We start from the raw sequence: 19123 nt of genomic DNA on the forward strand, positions 1-19123 counted from the left end.
ACAGAGAAGCATTTAGATGTAAGCGTCACATACCAGTCTTGCCAAGCCCCTACAATATTTTGGAGGGTCTTTTCTCCCTCCATTATGTAGTGGATTTGAGTGAGTAGATTCCATTAAGCTCTAATAAAAGTCACAGGCCTAACTTTAACTGGAGAATCATCTTTTAATATTTAAGTTTAAATCATTGCCTGAAGACTTCAGGATGCAGAATTGAATGAATACAAGACACAATACTCACAGTTCGATGGTGTATCCATTGACTGTGGCCATACTCCAGGGTTCCCCCTAACTCTCGGGTTAGCTGACTTTTGTCAATATAGCCATGTAGATCAGAAATAGAATTTAACATGATGATCTGCAATGATGAATCCAAACACAGTGTATTAATTGAGAGAGATAACACTGCACTTTAGATCCTTCTTCCTAGGTTCCCTATTCACCTTATATGTGTATGGCCAAATTCCATGCTGACTTAGACCCTGGGCATTTCCAACAAAGCCAATAATTCGTCATTATTTATAATATATATCTGCACTTTCATCAGAGCACCTCTGTGATATATAGATAAATATACTTGGTCCTGCTAGTGAAGGCAGGGGGCTGGACTCGATGACCTTTCAGGGTCCCTTCCAGTCCTATGAGATATAAATATATATATAAATTTACACCATTGTAACTCCACTGAGTTCAGTGAAGTTACTCTTCATATACCCTGGTGTCACGAGTCCTGATTCCTGCTCTAACCCTTCCCAGCACACCTTAAAAACTAGAACTGCATGATGAAAGAAAGGCAGATTTGTATTAAGCTTCAGATTCATGGATTTCATAGACTCCGTGGCCAGAAGGGACCACTGTGATCACCTCCTGTAAAACACAGCCCATAGAACTTCCCACAGCATATCTTTAAGAACATCAACCCTAATTTTCTGCTACAATCACACGCAAGCAGCTATGCAAATAACACTCATTTAAATGTACAGTGTTGTTTTCTTAGCAGCTGGAATGCACAATGACTTGAGCAGCAACAGGGAGGTGATGGGTAAGCACCATTAGAAATCTGAAATACCAGATTTTGATTAAATACATGAAACATCCTTGTTTGCTGCATCATTCAATGTAATAATATAATCTAGCTTTTCTGTAGCTCTTTTCCTCTTTGGCTGGATTTGCCTCAAACACCCCACCCTGCTAGCAAATGTTGATCCTTTTGGGGAAAGTTAAGGGGATTCTGCAAACATTCTGGGTTGTTATTCCACCTGGAGAAAAGGGAGATGGGAGTGGGTGTCCGAGGATAGAGGATAGGTGGTATGGGCTGAGCAGCTCTGCAGGAGGAATTTTAGGAGCAGCCATGCCTGTGGAGAAGGGTTGAGTTGCTCTTGTTTAACTGATTGTTGTTTACTTTGTTAATAAAAGCCATACACTGGGACGAAGGCAAACATGAACTTTACACTGGGTGTGGGCTGAATTTTATAGATGAGGTTGAGAAAGACAGTTTACTTTGCCTTAGCCAATAAAGCACAATCAGCCACAGATAAGAAATACATTAAAATGCAAATGAAGGCTAATCAGTAGAGGGAAGCTTTGGCATGGAGAGAAGCACTTAAGAAAGGTACCAGATTAAGGGCCCGGGAAACTGAAGTCCTCCACCTACATTTCTCCTCGCGTCCCTGTCCCAACATGCTGCGACATGGACAGAGCATCTGGGCAGGGAGTAACTCAGTCTTCCTTCCCATTTGATTCTTGGCTTCTCTGCTAATGTTGCTAACAGGACTCAAGGCCACTAGGAACTCAAATAAGTCCCCTCTTGGTTGTAGGTCTACAAACTGCCAGCAGCTGGAAAAGTCAGCCAGTCACTATGGTACCAGCCTGGGCCAGATTCAGACCAGAGATTCCATAAAAATCTCTGAAAATCTCCATAACCCATTTCTAATCCTGTGAACCAACCAGGCCCCTGGCAATCCTTTATTTGACACTTTTACGCCTATTAGTAGTTATGCCCGTAAAACCCTCAGATGATGGATAATGTCATGTGGGTAAACCAATTAGAATGGACTCATTTGGCAAATCCTCAGTCGTTCATTTAGGCACAGTGTTTATTTCAGGCCGGTGCACCTGACCACTTGGAGCAGAAGAGGAACTGGAACGTCAAAGGCCATTTTTATTGCTACAGGTATAAATGTCCCTTTCAGAAATTGATATATTAGACTCCTATAGCACCTTCCATCTAAGGATCTGAAAGCAGGTTACAAACATTAATGGATCTGCACAATGCCCTTATGAGGTAGGTAGCTAGCTAGTAGGTATCATTATTACCCCTGTTTTACAGAGAGGTTAAGTGGCTGATTTTCAGGCATCCTGATTGCCCAGAACTCCATCTGAAGTCAATGGGAGATGCTCAGCGTCGCTGAAAGTCATGTCCTAAATGACTCACATTGTAAAGAACTGGGAATGGAACCCAAGTCTCCCGACTCCCAGCCCTCTGTGTTAACAAAGGAAGTATGACATAGGGATTAAGAGCACAGGACTTGGAAATGGGAGTTTTGATTTTATCCCTGCCACTGATCTTCTGTGTGAACTTGGACAAGTCACTTAACCCTTCTGTGTCACTGTTTCCCAAGCTATACAGTGGAGATAGCAGCAGCATGCTCAGGGCATGATTCGGAAATTGACTCGCTGTGGATGGACGCTTGCACCTGTGTGGAGATAAATGCAGGATCATGGCCTCTGGTACTCTATTAGCTAGCACTTTATACATCCAATAGGTTAGATTAGATGCTTCAAACAGGTTGTAAGTTTAATTCACCAATCTTTGAGTGCTTTGAGATCCTCAGGCTCCTTGACTCTGAACTCAAGGATCCTGCCATAGTCAACTCTGTGCATAGTATGATGTCATCGGATGTTTCATCCACCCAAATGAAACACATTCAAAAGAGTAAAGTCAAAAGAAAAGCTATGCCCAGAATGTTCGTCCAGAACCTGCTTTGTGATGTTGCAAATTGGGAGGCCCACAGAGACTAGCTCAAGTATCAGGGGGGAGCCGTGTTAGTCTGTATCCACAAAAACAACAAGGAGTCCGGTGGTACCTTAAAGACTAACAGATTTATTTGGGCATAAGCTTTCGTGGGTAAAAAAAACCTCACTTCTGAGATTGCATCTGAAGAAGTGGGTTTTTTACCCACGAAAAGCTTATGCCCAAATAAATCCGTTAGTCTTTAAGGTGCCACCAGACTCCTTGTTGTTTTTAGAGACTAACTCAGTTTGGATTAGCATCAGCCTGGAGCGTGAAGATGGGGGGCTGATTGGGAACTGTAAGTCACTTAAGAAACGTCAGTCTGAACGGCGTTGCTGCTGACTTGGTGACAGTGTTCTGCTGCTCGAGTCTTCTACGGACATCACCATGGAACACTGGCATGTGGGAAGGGTTTTACCTGATCCACTTGGCACACTGGGCAAACAGCAAAGCTGGTAACGTAGCCAGGCAGAGTGCCAGCCCAGAGCCACGTAAATCATGCAGCAGTGGGTCCTTGAAACTACAAGAGCAGGAGCGGGAGCCATCCAGCATGTTAGGGACCCGGCCCTGTAATGCTCAAAACACCCCCAATTCCCATTGTCTTCAATCAAACAGAATGAAGAGGCCACCATGGCTGGTGTTGAGGAGGCAGGACAGGAGGAGGGTGCAGTAGCTTAGGTTAGAGATGATGAGGGCCTGGATAAATTGTTTAACAATGAAGATGGGGCAGGAGGGGGCATATTTTTGAGGCAAAACCGTCAGTTTTCAGTGCTGGGGTCTATGTGAGCGGAGACAAACTACACCGAGGTTGCAAAGTTGGGGAAGTGGGAAGTTCGCAGAATTGTCAACTGCATGGACCTAAATCAGTCTCTCCTAATGGACTGAGTATGCTGTAAAGGCAACTTCACTTTAGTCAGCTTCAGTATTCAGCAGCCAGAACGAAGGCTCATTTAGCTGCACCTCCTCTCATGGAAGATCCTGGAGCTACTTCCTGAATTCAGCTCAGTGTCCTGAACTGGTTCTGCTCAGATAAACCCAGGCATAATCCAGTATTGCTACATTATGCATAGGAAACAAGCCATGGTTCCCACCCAGCCAAATACTGGTTTAACTGGGCACACCTATTTTATTAACCATATTTACATACTGTATCTTGTATCAACCCTACTTTTCCTTTTCATGTTTGCAGCATATTTTGTTTCAGCCTCTATAGTCTAGCCCTAACTCAGCTGCCTCTCTGCAGAGGAAATGCACCATTTATGAGCTGCATGATGAAACTACTGTTGCCAGCCCAATGTCTTTCTTTAATTTATACAAATCTCCAAACTGTTGAAAGGCGAAGGGACAACTAATGTGATCTGGTGGATAGGGCAACTGGGTTCTTTTCCTGGATCTGACACTGATTCACTGGGCAATCGCAAGCAAGACACCTGGGAGGAAATTGTTTAAAATAGTCTCCACTAATTTTGGGTGCCCAACCTGAGACACCTTGATCCTCATTTTCAAAGATGACGGACACACGTAGCTCCCCCAGACTTCAGCCTGAGCCACGGGTGCTCAGCACTTCTGAAAATCAGGCCCCACGGTGTCTGAAGCTGGGTACCCAAATATGGAGGAATCTAAAATCTATGAAAGTTTTAGAAACCGTAGGCCATAACTGCTCTATGCCTCAGTTTCTCCATCTGTAAACCAGCTGCATCATCCTTCTATGATGATACGAATAATAATGAATAACTCAGTGCCCCATCCTGTGAGCACCCTCAACTCCCAGACATCAAAGTTCTTGACTCTGATTTCAACCACCCCCCAGCATTTGGAGCGGAATCTTTATTTTTCTCTTAAAAGATTCAATGAGTATGAAGGAGGCTGAACTGTTAGGAAATGTAATTCTGTAGCAAACCCGTCCCTGTCAGGGAAGCGACATCTAATGCAGCAGCTGCTGTGGAAATATCTTGCCGCTAATTGAGGACAAGAGCATGCCTTTTTATAAGCAGCGTTCTGTCACTCTTGCAGGGTGTGATGGGAACATTTTTCATCTTTAATTTGACAATGGAATAAACGGTGGGTATTTGTATTGGTTTTAGGACTATTATTCCCCAACACAAACCTGCACCGCTGCCATCAATGGGAGAAGGACCAGGCCCAAATATTTCAATGAAAACGGAGGCTCTAAGCCGCTGTCCACGTTGGAGTGGAAATGAGGGAAGCTTGCCCGCTAGACGTCATTCCCATAGGCCATGTGATTGGCTGAGGTAGGCACCAGGTACCCACGCACACAGAGGGAATGCAGCACCCAGCACTCCATCCAGTTACAGGATGCAGTGTGCGCTCTCTCGGTGCGAGCCCAGATCCGTTGGTCCGGACGGAGCCACTTTCAATCCACCCTTCCAAGTAGGGTGACCAGATGTCCCGATTTTATAGGGACAGTCCCAATTTTGGGGGCTTTTTCTTATATAGGCACCTATTACCCCCACCTCCTGTCCTGATTTTTCACACTTGCTGTCTGGTCATCCTACTTCCAAGTCCCATTTAGGAATCCTGGGACAGCGCTGGGGCTAGACTCCACCAGTCCTCATGTACCAAAAGGATTGTGCCTACAGTAACCCACTGGTGAGTATATGTTTACAAGTTCCCTTCCTCTGTGCCCAATCTGTGGAGGATCTGAGTCGGTTACAGCCACTGTTACAAAGTCTCGGCTCATAAACTCAAGCTGTAGCAACTGTTGGTGTTAGCTCTGGAGGTCCCTGATTCAGTCCCCAGTGTGGTGGCCAGGATGGTAGTGGTCACACTTGCCCCTGAGCTACAAAGAGGAACCAAGACTATTTGTGCTGTCTACCCCCACCCCCGTGCACATCTCTATACAGGGCATGGCCCAGCCCAGCCCACAATGAACACATAAGAAAGGCTACGATTTAGTCACAGAGGTCACGGAATCTGTGACTTCCAAAGGACCTCCGGGACTTCCAGGGGCAGCTCTAGCTTTTTTGCCACCCCAAGCACGGCAGGCAGGCTGCCTTCGGCGGCGCACCTGCGGGAGGTCCGCCGGTCCTGCGGCTTTGGCGTACCCGCCGCCGAATTGCCACTGAATCCGCAGGACTAGCGGACCTCCCACAGGCAAGCCGCCGAAGACAGCCTGACTGCCGCCCTCATGGCAACCGGCAGGGCGCCCCCCGCGGCTTGCCGGCCCAGGCACGTGCTTGGAACGCTGGTGCCTGGAGCGGGAGCTGCAGGGTTCCGCAGCCTCCCGCAGCAGCAGGGAGCTGTGAGGTACTCCCGCCACGTAAGGCACTGGTGCCTCCAGCTCCCAGCCGCCGCAGGTGAGATACCCCAGGGTTCCTGGCCCCTGCCAGTGGCATGGTGGAGCCCTGCAGCTCCCCACCCACTGGCAGCAGCATGGGGGACCCCCACAGTTCCCTGCAGCTCCCCACCCATCGCTGGCGGTGGCAGGGGATCCCTGGTGCCGGCAGCAGGGGGATTTCCGCAGCACCCTGACCGCTGCTGCGTGTCCCAGAGGGATTTCCGCGGCTCTCCACACAACTGTGGGAGGCAGGGGACCATGGCAGCTCCCAGTCACAGCTGGTGGGGAGGGAGAGGTAGGGGGGCCTGGAAGCTCCCAGCCACTGGGCATCTGCCCAGCCCCTTCCCATTTTATCATGGATGTTTTTAGTAAAAGTCAGGGACAGGTCACAGGTGTCTGTGAATTTTTCTTTATTGCCCGTGACCTGTCCGTGGCTTTTACTAAAAAGACCTGTGACAAAATCTTAGCCTTAACCGTTCTGCTCCTGCTCGTAATGAGGTCAGTGGACGTTTGCCACCACGCAACCAGGCCCAAACACTGAGCTATCAACCAGACCTAGCAAGGTGGGTTCTTTTGCCAATCAATTTAAAACAAAAGTCCTGTGTAAAAACAGTGAAATAAAATCATGATGAAAGCTCCCTGTAAAATCATTATTACTTACTTAGTGGGTTCAGCAGCATACAGAATATGAATTAAAACAATATGAAATAATAATAACTATTATACATTTTTACTTGTAAGAGACCCCATATCCAAAGGCAAATACACAATTAGATCTGAAAGAAGCTTAGTCAATATGGCTTAATATGTAAACCCCGGAGCTGGCACGAATTGTCTACGTGCATCACATTGTATTACACTCTACCCCTAATGCAATGAAGGAAATGAACAAACGTGCCTTGGGTGGTGGGGAGGGTTGGGGGCAGAAGAGTCATTCTGAACAGACAGAATGGCATGCAGACACACAACAGGGGCTCTGACAAATCGTTAGTGGATGAGAGGGCCTATGGGAAAGTACTGACTACCGGGGAAATATAATAACCCGTTGTGACTGGCTGCAGCTGGCCTTAAAGGAGAGCCCCACGCTCTGATTACACCCCGTCCCAGGAAACAGCAATGTGTGAGGAAAGGAGCAGTAAAGTTTGGTCCTCCAGGCCTGCCTAGAGAGGACTCACTGAAGCAGCCATCTCAGAAACTACACAAACGGGGTCGTCCGTGGGCTAGTGACAGCCAATCAGTGCCCAGCCAGCTCCGATGAAAGAAGCTGCAGGGCCATAGATAGCAGGACAGTCCCTGGCTGGGACCAGAGGAGCAGGGAAGGATGCTCCTCTCCAGCCAAAGGAGCCTGGGGATTAGCCAGGGTTATCTCTGGCTACACTTGCATAGCTGGGTTTGCAGGTAGAGAGGGGGCTGGGAACCGGGACCCTGAGCTAAGAGTGAAGGACAAAGGGGCCAGGTGCGAAGAAGCCCAGAGAAGTAGAAGCAATGAACTGAATTGAGCAGCATGTAGCCGCTGGGTATAGGGTCCCTGAGTTGGAACCCAGAGTAGTGGGCAGGCCCGGGTTCCCGCACCAGCAAAGTGGCATAAACCCAAAGAAGTGTGGGAGGGGGAGAGAACAGGCCCAACCCACGCCCTGAGGAAGGGACACGGCTCATTTGGAAGCCCGAGCAAAGGCCTGAATTTCAAGGGCACACGGCCAGGGCTGAAGACCCTGGGGTGGGCAGAGAGACTGTGGCTGAACTCATTGCTACCCCAAAAGGAGCTCATTTGACTCCGTGACCTGGCCAGAGGGCTAAGCCACTGAAAGGCACCAAACAAGGTTGACAACCTACAGGGGGCACCAGGAGTGGGAAACAGTCTGCAGTGCTCCATGCAGCCACAAGGAGGCACCCAAGAGGTGAGTGTCCCCCTGGACACCCTTCTAGGAAAAAATACCAAAAACAACTATTCTACAGTATTCACCCAGTATCTGGACCATTTTTGTAGTATTTGCTTTTATAAAGGAGCCCTTGTAAAATAGTACAAGAGTATTTATCAGGGCAGGAGATTTTATAGGGGTTTTATGGTGATGGACTGCTTTGCTGATGGCGGCATCAATATCTTTTACCTGCCTTAATATAAAAGGTCACTGGCATTTATGACTTAATGGCAACAAGACTGAAAGCCTGGGTCTGCTCTGAAAAGTGATTCCATAACAATGATATTGTGGGCTTCCAGGCTGATTCATTATCAAGAATTTCTGTATCAAATGTTCTCCATTTACAAGCACAAAGACAACAATTTGTTGTAGCTGGCAGCTCTGCACTGGGATCTAAGAGTCAAGCTGGTTTCTTTCCTTCTCATACATCGTGACCTGTAACAAAGGTTCTACAGGTCAAATCAGGCTCTGGGTGACACATTTGCAATCCCACTGTCTTCAGTTGGTTTGCCCAAGTATAATCTACTGGAATGTACACAGATCTGTGGGTGATCCATGAGATGGAACAGAACCCATCTTACTCCCTCTCAGCTGCATTAGCTCTGCAGAACTAAAAATTAATTCTCATCACTCAAGTGAGATGACTCTGAATTCACTCTGGGAGCAGCTCCATTAAGGAAGAAGGTGTTAATTCTACACAGTTTCACATTTCAGAGCAAGACTGAACTTTGATGTGAAGTCATGTCCATTTATCATCTTATGGCAGCTCCCATGGCATCTCATGGTTAACCCATCAGTATTATTGTGACTGACAGTAGCAGAATCAATAAACGCTATTTAAACAAACCAGTGCAAAGGTTACAACTCATTTACCCTCCCTCTCCCCAATATGTGAATCTATCCCTGACACAAAAAAGAGAACAAAGAAACCACTTGATCAAGACAATGGGGTTAATTTGAAAATCCCCCTGCCCCCATCATGGCTTGTTTGATCTTGTCTGAGTTTCTTCTGGGGCTTTTAATAATTGACCTATGCCCAGGCCTGCTTGTTGGTGTGTGGAGCCCTGATTGCCGGTGCAATTAAACTGCAACAACGGGGTTAAAAGAGAAGTTGGCTGACACTCAGCAACAGAAGACACAGAAACACAGAGAAGACGGGGACAAAAAGTGCATGCTTACCGGTACCTTCATTTTAAAGTCGTCTCGATAGAGTTTAATGCCGATATCAGCGATTGTCCTGTGAATAAAGCGGGAGGGCCGCAGGACAAAGACCAGCTGCAGGTTCCCCGGGAAAGCTCCCTAGAAAGATCATGCAAATGTTACAGGGCGTAGCAATTAAACCTCAGGCCCACAAAGGAGCCAGCGCCATTTTGGATACCTTCTGCCTCAGAAATTCCTCAGGAAGCAAGCAAAGGTGTGTGGGGGGGTGATGTGATGACTCTGGAGCTGCCCAGACTGCATGGCTGTCATCTGTTCCGCCCACCATGCTCCTGACTCCCACTGGCTTCAGTGGGCTTTGGCTCAAGCAGCACAACTAGATATTACCAAATGGGTAGATAGCGGGGACACAACTCAGAACCTTCTGCATCAAAGAACACAGTTGGGCCGAGCGGATGCTGTTTGCAGTGAATGCAGTGCAAAGGAGGTCAGACTAGATGATCATAATGGTCCCTTCTGACCTTAAGTCTATGAGACATTTGCAGGCCACTTGAACTAAAGGAGAATCTCCCTTAAGCTACTATAGTATCAGGGCGTCTCTCCTCGTCAGGCTGCAGCCACTAGAGGGCGACATAGTCGCACACATTTGAGCAAGGCGGGCATTCCATCTAGTACCGCAGTGGTTCTCAATCTTTCTGGGCTTAGGGCCCATTTGCAAACCTAGATGGCCTGTTGCAACCCAGTAAATAGCTTTGGTACAAAAAAATCTGGCATACTAAATATTTCGTACCCACAATACATAACGCACACTAATGTAATAAGTACACGGTGTGTACTATAGTGGCTGCTCCTGTCCTGCTGAGCTTGACTCCTTGCTCCGGAACTAGTGACCTCCGGGGTCCCAGTGCCACTCAGGTTTGGCCCAGCCTGCCTGACCGGGGGCTAGCCAGGCCAAATCTGTGTGAGTCACATAATGCCTTGGCCACTCACTTGACACCCCCACACCCTTATCCTCATGACTGAGGAGCAGCTGGTCCAAACCGCTGCCACCGTGTGCACCAAGTTGCAATGCCCAGAGCAGAGCCAAGCCCAGCCACCCCTCAGGACTGGCACTACTGCTGTGGGGTAAGTATGGGCAGGCTCTGCAAATCCTTCCCAGGGTCTCTGGACCTCACCTCAGCCCCCCAGAGCCTCCCACCCCTCAGGGACAGACCTGACATACACCCAGGCTTCCCATTCAACCCTCTGATACATTCTGGTGACTCAGCTTTGACCCACGGGTTGAGAAACCCTGCAGTATAGGTGGCGGGTGACATATGCACATTAAAAGACCAGGTCTACCCTTCATATCTTGGAAAGGTTTTATGTACCCCCCAGGGTTTGTTCAGATAGGCACACAACACCTTCCCCAGACGTGTGGCCATGTTCACAACCACCAGCCTGTGACACTGGTCTGTGTCACATGGTCCTCCGGGGACCATGGGGGCAGCTGAACAGAGCAAGGAATGGAAAAAAATCTGTTAGAGATTCTGCATCCCCAGGAATTAACTTAAATCAAACTCAGACACCCAGATAGTCTAAACTCTAATTCTATAGAAGTTAGAATTAAGTATTGCACATAAAGCATACAATGCATGTTATATAAAATACATATATTCATCTGCTGCTTGTCAGTGCTAACAACCACTTTCTTAAATCTGACTCTCTCCAGTGAAAGCAAGAAGCAGCATTAAAGAGTTTCTATCAGATCTGCTGTCAAGAAAACATGAGCCTTTAAAGACGTCTCCAGTGGGCCCCTTTGCCATTCCTAGAAGCACAGGGACTATCTGTTACCTCGTTCATCTTGAGCAGCCCACTTTAAATCATTACAATTTGTCACACAGTCACCCCAGCGAATGGCCTCGCATTCTAATTTAGCAGGACACAAGGTGGTCGCATTCATTATTACAGGCTAAACCGTCTCTGCCGGTTAACATGCGAGTTTGGCACAGATCTCCAGGGTGGAGAAGGTGCTGCAGGAACAGCTAAAAAGGAGTGCAGGAGATCGTTCGCTGTGCTGAAGGGGCAGCGGAGAGTTCTAATTTCTGGAAGGCAAATGGCAGTAAACACAAACGCCGGGCACTTACTGCTATCCGTGTCAGGGATGCCTTTACCGCACTCCATTTGTCCCGTCGTCGGTCTATAACGATGATGAAACCAATGCTGGCAGCCTCCAGACTGCAAAATAGATGAAAGAGGGATGCTGGGTTACACGGAGGTGGACCAGTTCTGAGTAACTGTGCTGCAGCACAACCCAGCCTCCTCCGTGTCATAGTCCAAGCCCATGATTAAAATGCAGTGTACCGTCGAGAGCGTGAATAACTGGCACTGATCCGGGCGTGCAGGCAAGCCAGCAAATTTCCTCCTTCCAGCACCAGGTTAGCAGCCTCCACAAAACATGAATATTTTATCCATTGTATCTCTCGGCTGCCTTGCTACTGGCTGCCAAAATTCTGTGATGTGAACAGTTTAGGATCACATATGGCTTTGTACTGGGCCTGAAGCGGAAGTACAGATCTTCCTTGCTTTGCAAAATAATTCAAGTTATTAGATACCCATCCTCACACCTAGGCAATTTGCTTCATTCTCCTACGATGCTGATGACGGACAGGTGCACTTATCTCTCACAAGGAGTGAAATTCACCTTTCCCCCCCACAGGATGCCCAAATAATTAGGGACAAAGCGGGAATCAAGGAGACTGGAGTCTCACACCCACCCAACTCACAGGCAGGCCGTGGGGCTGCAAGCCACGTCAGCATACAGGCTAGAATTGTGGCTACAGACCCTCCAGGCGGGTTCTGAGCTACCAAATGTGTGGAATTGCAGATCTGCCTATTCAGGGCCAGCACGGAGCCCCCCTCTGTGAGGTGCAGGCACGCCCAGTATTCCTGGGGGCCTGCTACTGTCACCCTGCCGGCCAAGAGAGCTCAGGGGCTCCTTGAGCAGCATGGAGACTTTTCAGTGGGTGAGCGAGTTTCCCCTGCAGTGCATAGGCAGCACCTCCCCCCATTGTCACAAACCAAGAGTCTTACCGCAGAATCACGACAGATCTGGGGCGCAAACCAGACAAACAAACAAGGCAGCAGCTTACAACTTAGGGCTTGGCTACACTGGAGAGTTGCAGCACTGGTGGTGGCTTTACAGCGCTGCAACTCACTCACCGTCCACACTTTGTTAGATGGGGTGGGATCTGAGTTACTACAGAGAATTCTTTCCTGAGTGCTGGCTGGTGAGTCCTGCCCACATGCTCAGGGTTTAACTGATCACCATATTCGGGGTCGGGAAAGAATTTTCCTCCAGGGCAGATTGGTAGAGGCCTTTTCGCCTTCCTCTGCAGCATGGGGCACGGGTCACTTGCTGGAGGATTCTCTGCAGCTTGAGGTCTTCAAACCACAATTTGAGGACTTCAGTAACTCAGACATATGTTAGGGGTTTGTTACAGGAGTGGGTGGGTGAGATTCTGTGGCCTGCATTGTGCAGGAGGTCGGACTGGATAATCATAATGGTCCCTTCTGACCTTGAAGTCTATGAGTTTATGAGTCTATAAGATTGAAAAAATTGGGTGTGTTTCGTTTGGAGCAGAGAAGATTGAGCGGGGATATGATAACAGTTTTCAAGTACATTGGGGATTGGTCCTGCTCTGAGTAGGGGGCCGGACCAGACGACCTCCCGAGGTCCCCTCCAACCCTGACACTCCATGACTCCATGATACATAAAAAGAGGAGGGAGAAAAAAAAACCCCACACTTGCAAGGCACATACAGCGCTGTATTTCCCTGGCTACAGCGCTGGCTGTACTCCATCTCTGCCTGGGGAATAACGACTGCAGTGCTGGTGCTGCAGCGCTGGGGTGCCAGTGTAAACAGTGATTAATCTTACTACGCTGTAACTGACCTCCGGAATTTTCCCATAATGCTTTTAACTAAAGAACTCTCTTTGTTTTGTTATGATGCCTCTCTTTGTTTTGTTGTGAGCTTGGGGCTCCCGGAGCTGCTTATCTAAAAAACAAACACAGCTCCTGTTTGCTGTGAATGAGGCAGGCAGGGGGATGAATGTCCACAGCTAGTGTTTGCTTGAGGAGAGAAACAGCAGGGAGGGGAGGGGGAAGGGAGTCTGTCGGAGCAGCTGCTTATCTGGTCTGCAGGCTATTTGCATTTAAGAGTGAATGAGGGGTCGGGGAAATGATCCTAATTTGCAAGGCAGGGAGCTGATAGTGTCGGCTCCAAAAATCCACTCTCTCTCTCCCCCACGCTCCCCGTCACACTCCACCCCACCCCCCTCTTTTGAAAAGCACGTTGCAGCCACTTGAACGCTGGGATAGCTGCCCATAATGCACCACTCCCAACACCGCTGCAAATGTGGCCACACTGCAGCGCTGGTAGCTGTCAGTGTGGCCACACTCCAGCACTTTTCCTACACAGCTGTACGAAGACAGCTGTAACTCCCAGTGCTGCACACCTGCAAGTGTAGCCAAGCCCTAAGTCACTAATGTGCTCCAAGGAATGGCTCAATATTAAAGGCACAGCTCAGATTCCACCGGTCACTCCCCGCCCCCGCTACACACACCTAGAGTCAAATAATTAGTTTTACTGGGGAAAGGTGCCAGATAAATTTGTCCCCAAGACTGAAATCTTCTCGTCTAGTCCAAGACTGAGCACAGCATGGGAGGCAGAAGTGAAAGCTTCCTCACACCAGCATGCCTCAGTCGTGTCCTAGAGGGATCACGACCTGGCGGAACCACTCATAGGCATGAAAGGGGACGTGTGTTGTTAGCGATTTGCGCTAGGCATATGGGAAGAGAAAGAGCTTATTACCCTGCTCCAAAGAACATTTCAGTCAAAGGGCCAAATGCTGCCTGGCCCTCGCACGAGTGCAGGGCTCACCTGATTCCCCCTTGCATGATCCATGCTCTGGAGAACACAAGGGCTGCTCCCACCCTGCTCTGCTAGCACTGTGTGGCTCTCCCAGGGAATCAGGGAGTGATGGGCAGGAGGCAGGCCACGGGGGCCAGTCTTGTGGGTGGCTTTATGATGAGATCGCCTGACTTACCACCACCCCACCTGCGTCACGTAAGTCACCAAAGAGCAGGGGCGGCTCCAGGCACCAGCACGCCAAGCGTGTGGCTGGGGCAGCAAGCCACGGGGGTGCTCTGCCGGTCGCCGCGAGGGCGGCAGGCAGGTTGCCTTCGGTGGCATGCCTGTGGAGGGTCTGCTGGTCCCGCGGCTTCGGCGGACCTCCCACAGGCGTGCCGCTGAATCCGCGGGACCGGGAACCTCCCGCAGGCAAGCCGCCGAAGGCAGCCTGCCTGCTGTGCTTGGAGCCGCAAAATACCTAGAGCCGCCCCTGCCAAAGAGCCATCAGATGATAACCATTTTGAACCACAACCTATCTAGTGCAGGATGCAAACCAGCAAACTGGAAGCAAAAGTGCCATGCATAGTTATGATGCTGTATAAGCGATCGTTGCGAGGATTAACACTAAGCCCAGGAAGGACCCCTGAGCAACCCCATCCCCCAGATCAATTGCTTTTACTGCAATCCTCTGATGAGAATTAGGGCATTCAAAGGCCAGAAAACTTTTTAAAACATAGAAAGATTTTCTTTTGTCTTTAAATAAGTCAATGAACAGCCTGAAAATCTATTAATGCAGAGGAAAGGCAGTGGCTGTAGCAATTATTGTGGTACCTCCTGCCTCTCACATGCAACAAAAATACTCCCCAGTTGTTTCTTCTCAATAGCTCGCCAAGTCTTTCAAGAAAGACTCTGGTGTGCATTTACTTTAGAGCAGAAAAGAAGCACCGCTGACATTTGGTTTGTTGCTAAACTTTTACAGGAAGAGGGTGGAGGGACGACTAACCCCAGATCTGTGCACTAGCACTGTTTGATCTTACCAAACCTTTCAGCCAACTGGGACTAGAAACCCGTGTAACAGTTTGTCAGTCCCGATGCATTTGGGCAAATCGTCTATCAACTTCCAGCTGGAACGTTGCATCCAGTCTCTATATACAGGCACCCTGTCAGATCAGATGGAGAGGTGCAAGGATGTGTGGTTTGACTCTGTCGCTCTGCCACAATGATTGATGCTGCTGCACCACAGATGGAATGCCGGGAAATTGGGTTACAGTTCTAACGTCCAGCAAGCTCTTTGGCCTGAGCGTACTGAACGCTTCCACAGCGGAGAGGGAGAGGTTGGAGGTGAGCACATGGGGAGTGATAGGGCCAACAAAAAAGTTTGGAAAGTTATAGTAACTTCAGGTGAGGGACGGTTTTCAGGGCTATGTCTGACACTACGGCAAGAGAAGAGGCCCCTTCAGCAGCACTGTTCATAGAACATCCTCATTAGCACAGTTCCTGCTTGAATCAGAAACACTGTAACACCTGATCTGTGGAAAGGCCTTGTGACATCATTTCAATTACACCTCTACCCTGCTATAACGCGACCCGATATAACACAGGTTCGCATATAGCGCAGTAGCAGCGGGGCTCTGGCGGCGCTTTAAAGGGTCCGGGGCTCCAGCTGCTGCGGGGAGACCCGGGCCCTTTAAGTCACTGCTGGAGCCCTGCTGCTGCTACCCCGGGGCTGCAGCAGCGGGACCTGCCGGCGATTTAAAGGGCCATGGGCTCCCGTGGGGAGCCCCGGGGTCTTTAAATCACCGCTGCAGCCCTGCCACCGCTACCCTGATATAATGGTGTTTCACTTATAACGCGGCAGGGATTTTTGGCTCCCCACGACCGCATTATATCGGGGCAGTGGTGTACCTCCTTTATGTGTTTAATGCACATTCATTTTTTCCTTTTTTGTTTAGTAGCTTGTAGAGAAGCACTCAGGCCACTGTGGAAAGGAAACAAATCCTCAAATAACTGCTCGATGTAACCAATCTACGTGCTGCACAGAACATACCGTATTGTCCCGAGTATAGGCCGCACTTTTTTCCCCTAATTTAAGTCTTTAAATTAGGGGTGCGGCCTATAATCAGGAACTTGAAAAAAAAAATAATAAAAATACTTCAAATCCCAGCCGCGGCCGGGAATCAGAGCGCTCTGGGCTGCCCGCCACGGCGGGGAGCCCAGAGCGCTTTCAATCCCAGCCGCGGCCGGGAATCAGAGCGCTCTGGGCTGCCCGCCGCGGCGGGGAGCCCAGAACCCTTCAAATCCCAGCCGCGGCGGGGACTCACAGGGCTCAGGGCTGCCCGCCACGGTGGGGAGCCCAGAGCCTTTTAAATCCCAGCCGCGGCGGGGACTCAGAGGGCTCTGGGCTGCCCGCCGCGGCGGGGAGCCCAGAGCCCTTCAAATCCCAGCCGCGGCGGGGACTCAGAGGGCTCTGGGCTGCCCGCCGCGGCGGGGAGCCCAGAGCCCTTCAAATCCCAGCCGCGGCCGGGACTCAGAGGGCTCTGGGCTGCCCGCCGCGGCGGGGAGCCCAGAACCCTTCAAATCCCAGCCGCGGCCGGGACTCAGAGGGCTCAGGGCTGCCCGCCGTGGCGGGGAGCCCTGAGCCTTTCAAATCCCAGCCGCGGCCGGGACTCAGAGGGCTCAGGGCTGCCCGCCGCGGCGGGGAGCCCTGAGCCTTTTACCGGTAAATCCCAGAGCGGCAAAGCAGGGGAAAAAAAACAGTGCGGCTAGAGCGGGGGGGTGCCACGAAAAACTGCGCGGCTGAAACTGCAAAGGGGGGGGGAGAAACAACAACAAAAAAACTTGGTGCAGCGGGAACAGTAAGGCGGTGGCGGGGAACAAAAACGGTGCAGCTGAAGCGGGAAAGCAGGTGTAAAAAAAAAAACAACAACCGGCAGCACGGCCAGAGCGGTAAAGCGGGGGGGGGAGAAAAGAAAAAAAACACGGCTGGAGCGGCAAAGGAGGGGAAGAGGGGGAAAACAGCACGGCTGGCAAAGCAGGGGAAAAAACAAAACAAAAAACCCTACAGGGCGGCCAGACCCAGGGTGCAGGGGGACTCCCTGTGCTACAGAGTGGACGCCTGGTCTAGTTGGGGGGAGGGAGAGGGAGGCGGCCAGGGGGAGCGGGGGGAGAGAGAGAAGGGGGGCGGCCAGCACTTCAGTGGGGAGCTCACCCCACGGCCCCAATTGCCGTGCTGTCTTCCGGGAGGGCTCCGCGCTGCTCCAGTCGTCAGGGAGGGAAGGACGCGGGCTGCCCTGTGGAATTTGCTGCAGGGCGCTCCCCTCCTCCGCACCCTATAGGGCAGCCAGAGCAGCAAACAAAAAAAAAAAAAAAAGCAGTCGTTCTACTAATGTGTATATTTTCTTTGTTAAAAAAGTAAAAAATTTATTTTTTTAAAAATAGCACCAAACTTTAAGGGTGCGGCTTATAATCAGGAGCGGCCTATACTCGGAACAATACGGTATGCAATTACTTACTGATCTCGCACGTACGTAGGGGCCAAAACCCTGATCTTTCAGCTTAGGGAACCACAGCCCTCTGCTGGAACATGTGTAGGGAGAACTTCCTTAGCTTGCTGTAGTAGCTGGTCCTTTATTATTCCTGCCACTCGAGGGCACCATCGGAGACTCACTGACATGCACAAAGCTAATACCCAGCAGCTGCTGCAAACTGAACAACCTTGAAGTTCTTCTCTTTCATTATAAAGGGGCACTGACAGGGCCGGCTCCAGGCACCAGCCCAGCAGGCAGGTGCTTGGGGCGGCCAACGGAGAGGGGCGGCACATCCGGCTCTTCGGCGGCGGGTCCCTCACTCCCTCTCGGAGCGAAGGACCTGCCGTCGAATTGCCGCCGAAGACTGAAGCAGCGCCGGTAGAGCTGATCGCGATTGCGGCTTTTTTTTTTTGTGCTGTTTGGGGCGGCAAAAACCCTGGAGCCGGCCCTGGGCACTGAGAAGCCTTTTAGATGATAAAAAAAATTTCGTTAACAGTGCTGACCTGGGCTGGATTCAGTCCACTGGCCTAGTGATTAAGCTACCTAGAAATTGACCCTTATTGATCCATCCCAGATCCATACAGTAGACCAGCAATGTGGTTTGTTAAAGATAAGCCAATATTCATTAACAGATATTTTAAATTCTTCTTCTGAAAGCAATACCCAGGCTGAGGCTAATCTGAAAGGCAGACATTTGATGTTTCTGGTGCTAAATGCTGTCAAAACACAATGCTCACCAAAACAACCCGGCAGCCTCAGTAATTCATTCATTTCAAACGCTGACACATGCAGACTCAGTCTTCTAATGAATGGAGCCTAGTTCTTTCTCCATCCGTTTTTTAAATGAAAATTGAAACGAGTAAATACAAGAAGGCTCTTGTGACGTTTAGGTCCCTCTGTTCAGACTGAGGGAGAGGACCAAGGTTGGACACGTGTATGAGGAGGGATTCGAAAGATTGGGACAGCTCAGTTTAGAAAAGAGATGACTCAGGGGGGAATATGGTAGGGCTTTATAAAATCATGAAAGGTGTGGAGAAAGCAAATAGAACCATAGAAGATTAGGATTGGAAGACTCCTCAAGAGGTCATCTAGTCCAACGCCCTGCTCAGAGCAGGACCAACCCCAACTAAATCATCTCAGCCAGGGCTTTGTCAAGCCAGGCCTTAAAAACCTCTAAGGATGGCGATTCCACCACCTCCCTAGGTAACCCATTCCAGTGCTTCCCCACCCTCCAATAAGGAAGTGTTATTTACCCCTTCACATAACGCAAGAACCAGGAGTCACCCAATAAAATTAATAGGGAGCAGGTTTAAAACAAG

The 19123-nt window shown here is 49.7% G+C and overlaps 1 protein-coding gene across 1 annotated transcript in view; it reads right to left on the reverse strand.

Moving 5' to 3' along the window:
* The window catches only part of MCF2L2 (MCF.2 cell line derived transforming sequence-like 2), a 296032-nt gene that overhangs the window by 178007 nt on the left and 98902 nt on the right, over nt 1–19123 (reverse strand). The window contains exons 5-7 of the mRNA XM_045031256.1: nt 11512–11602; nt 9413–9526; nt 239–355 (exon numbers count right to left, since the gene is read on the reverse strand). Of these exons, the coding sequence (XP_044887191.1) occupies nt 239–355; nt 9413–9526; nt 11512–11602 (322 nt within the window). The remainder of the gene's footprint in view (nt 1–238; nt 356–9412; nt 9527–11511; nt 11603–19123) is intronic.

The sequence above is a fragment of the Mauremys mutica genome, chromosome 9 (genome assembly GCF_020497125.1).
Source record: "Mauremys mutica isolate MM-2020 ecotype Southern chromosome 9, ASM2049712v1, whole genome shotgun sequence".
Lineage (NCBI taxonomy): Eukaryota > Metazoa > Chordata > Testudines > Geoemydidae > Mauremys > Mauremys mutica.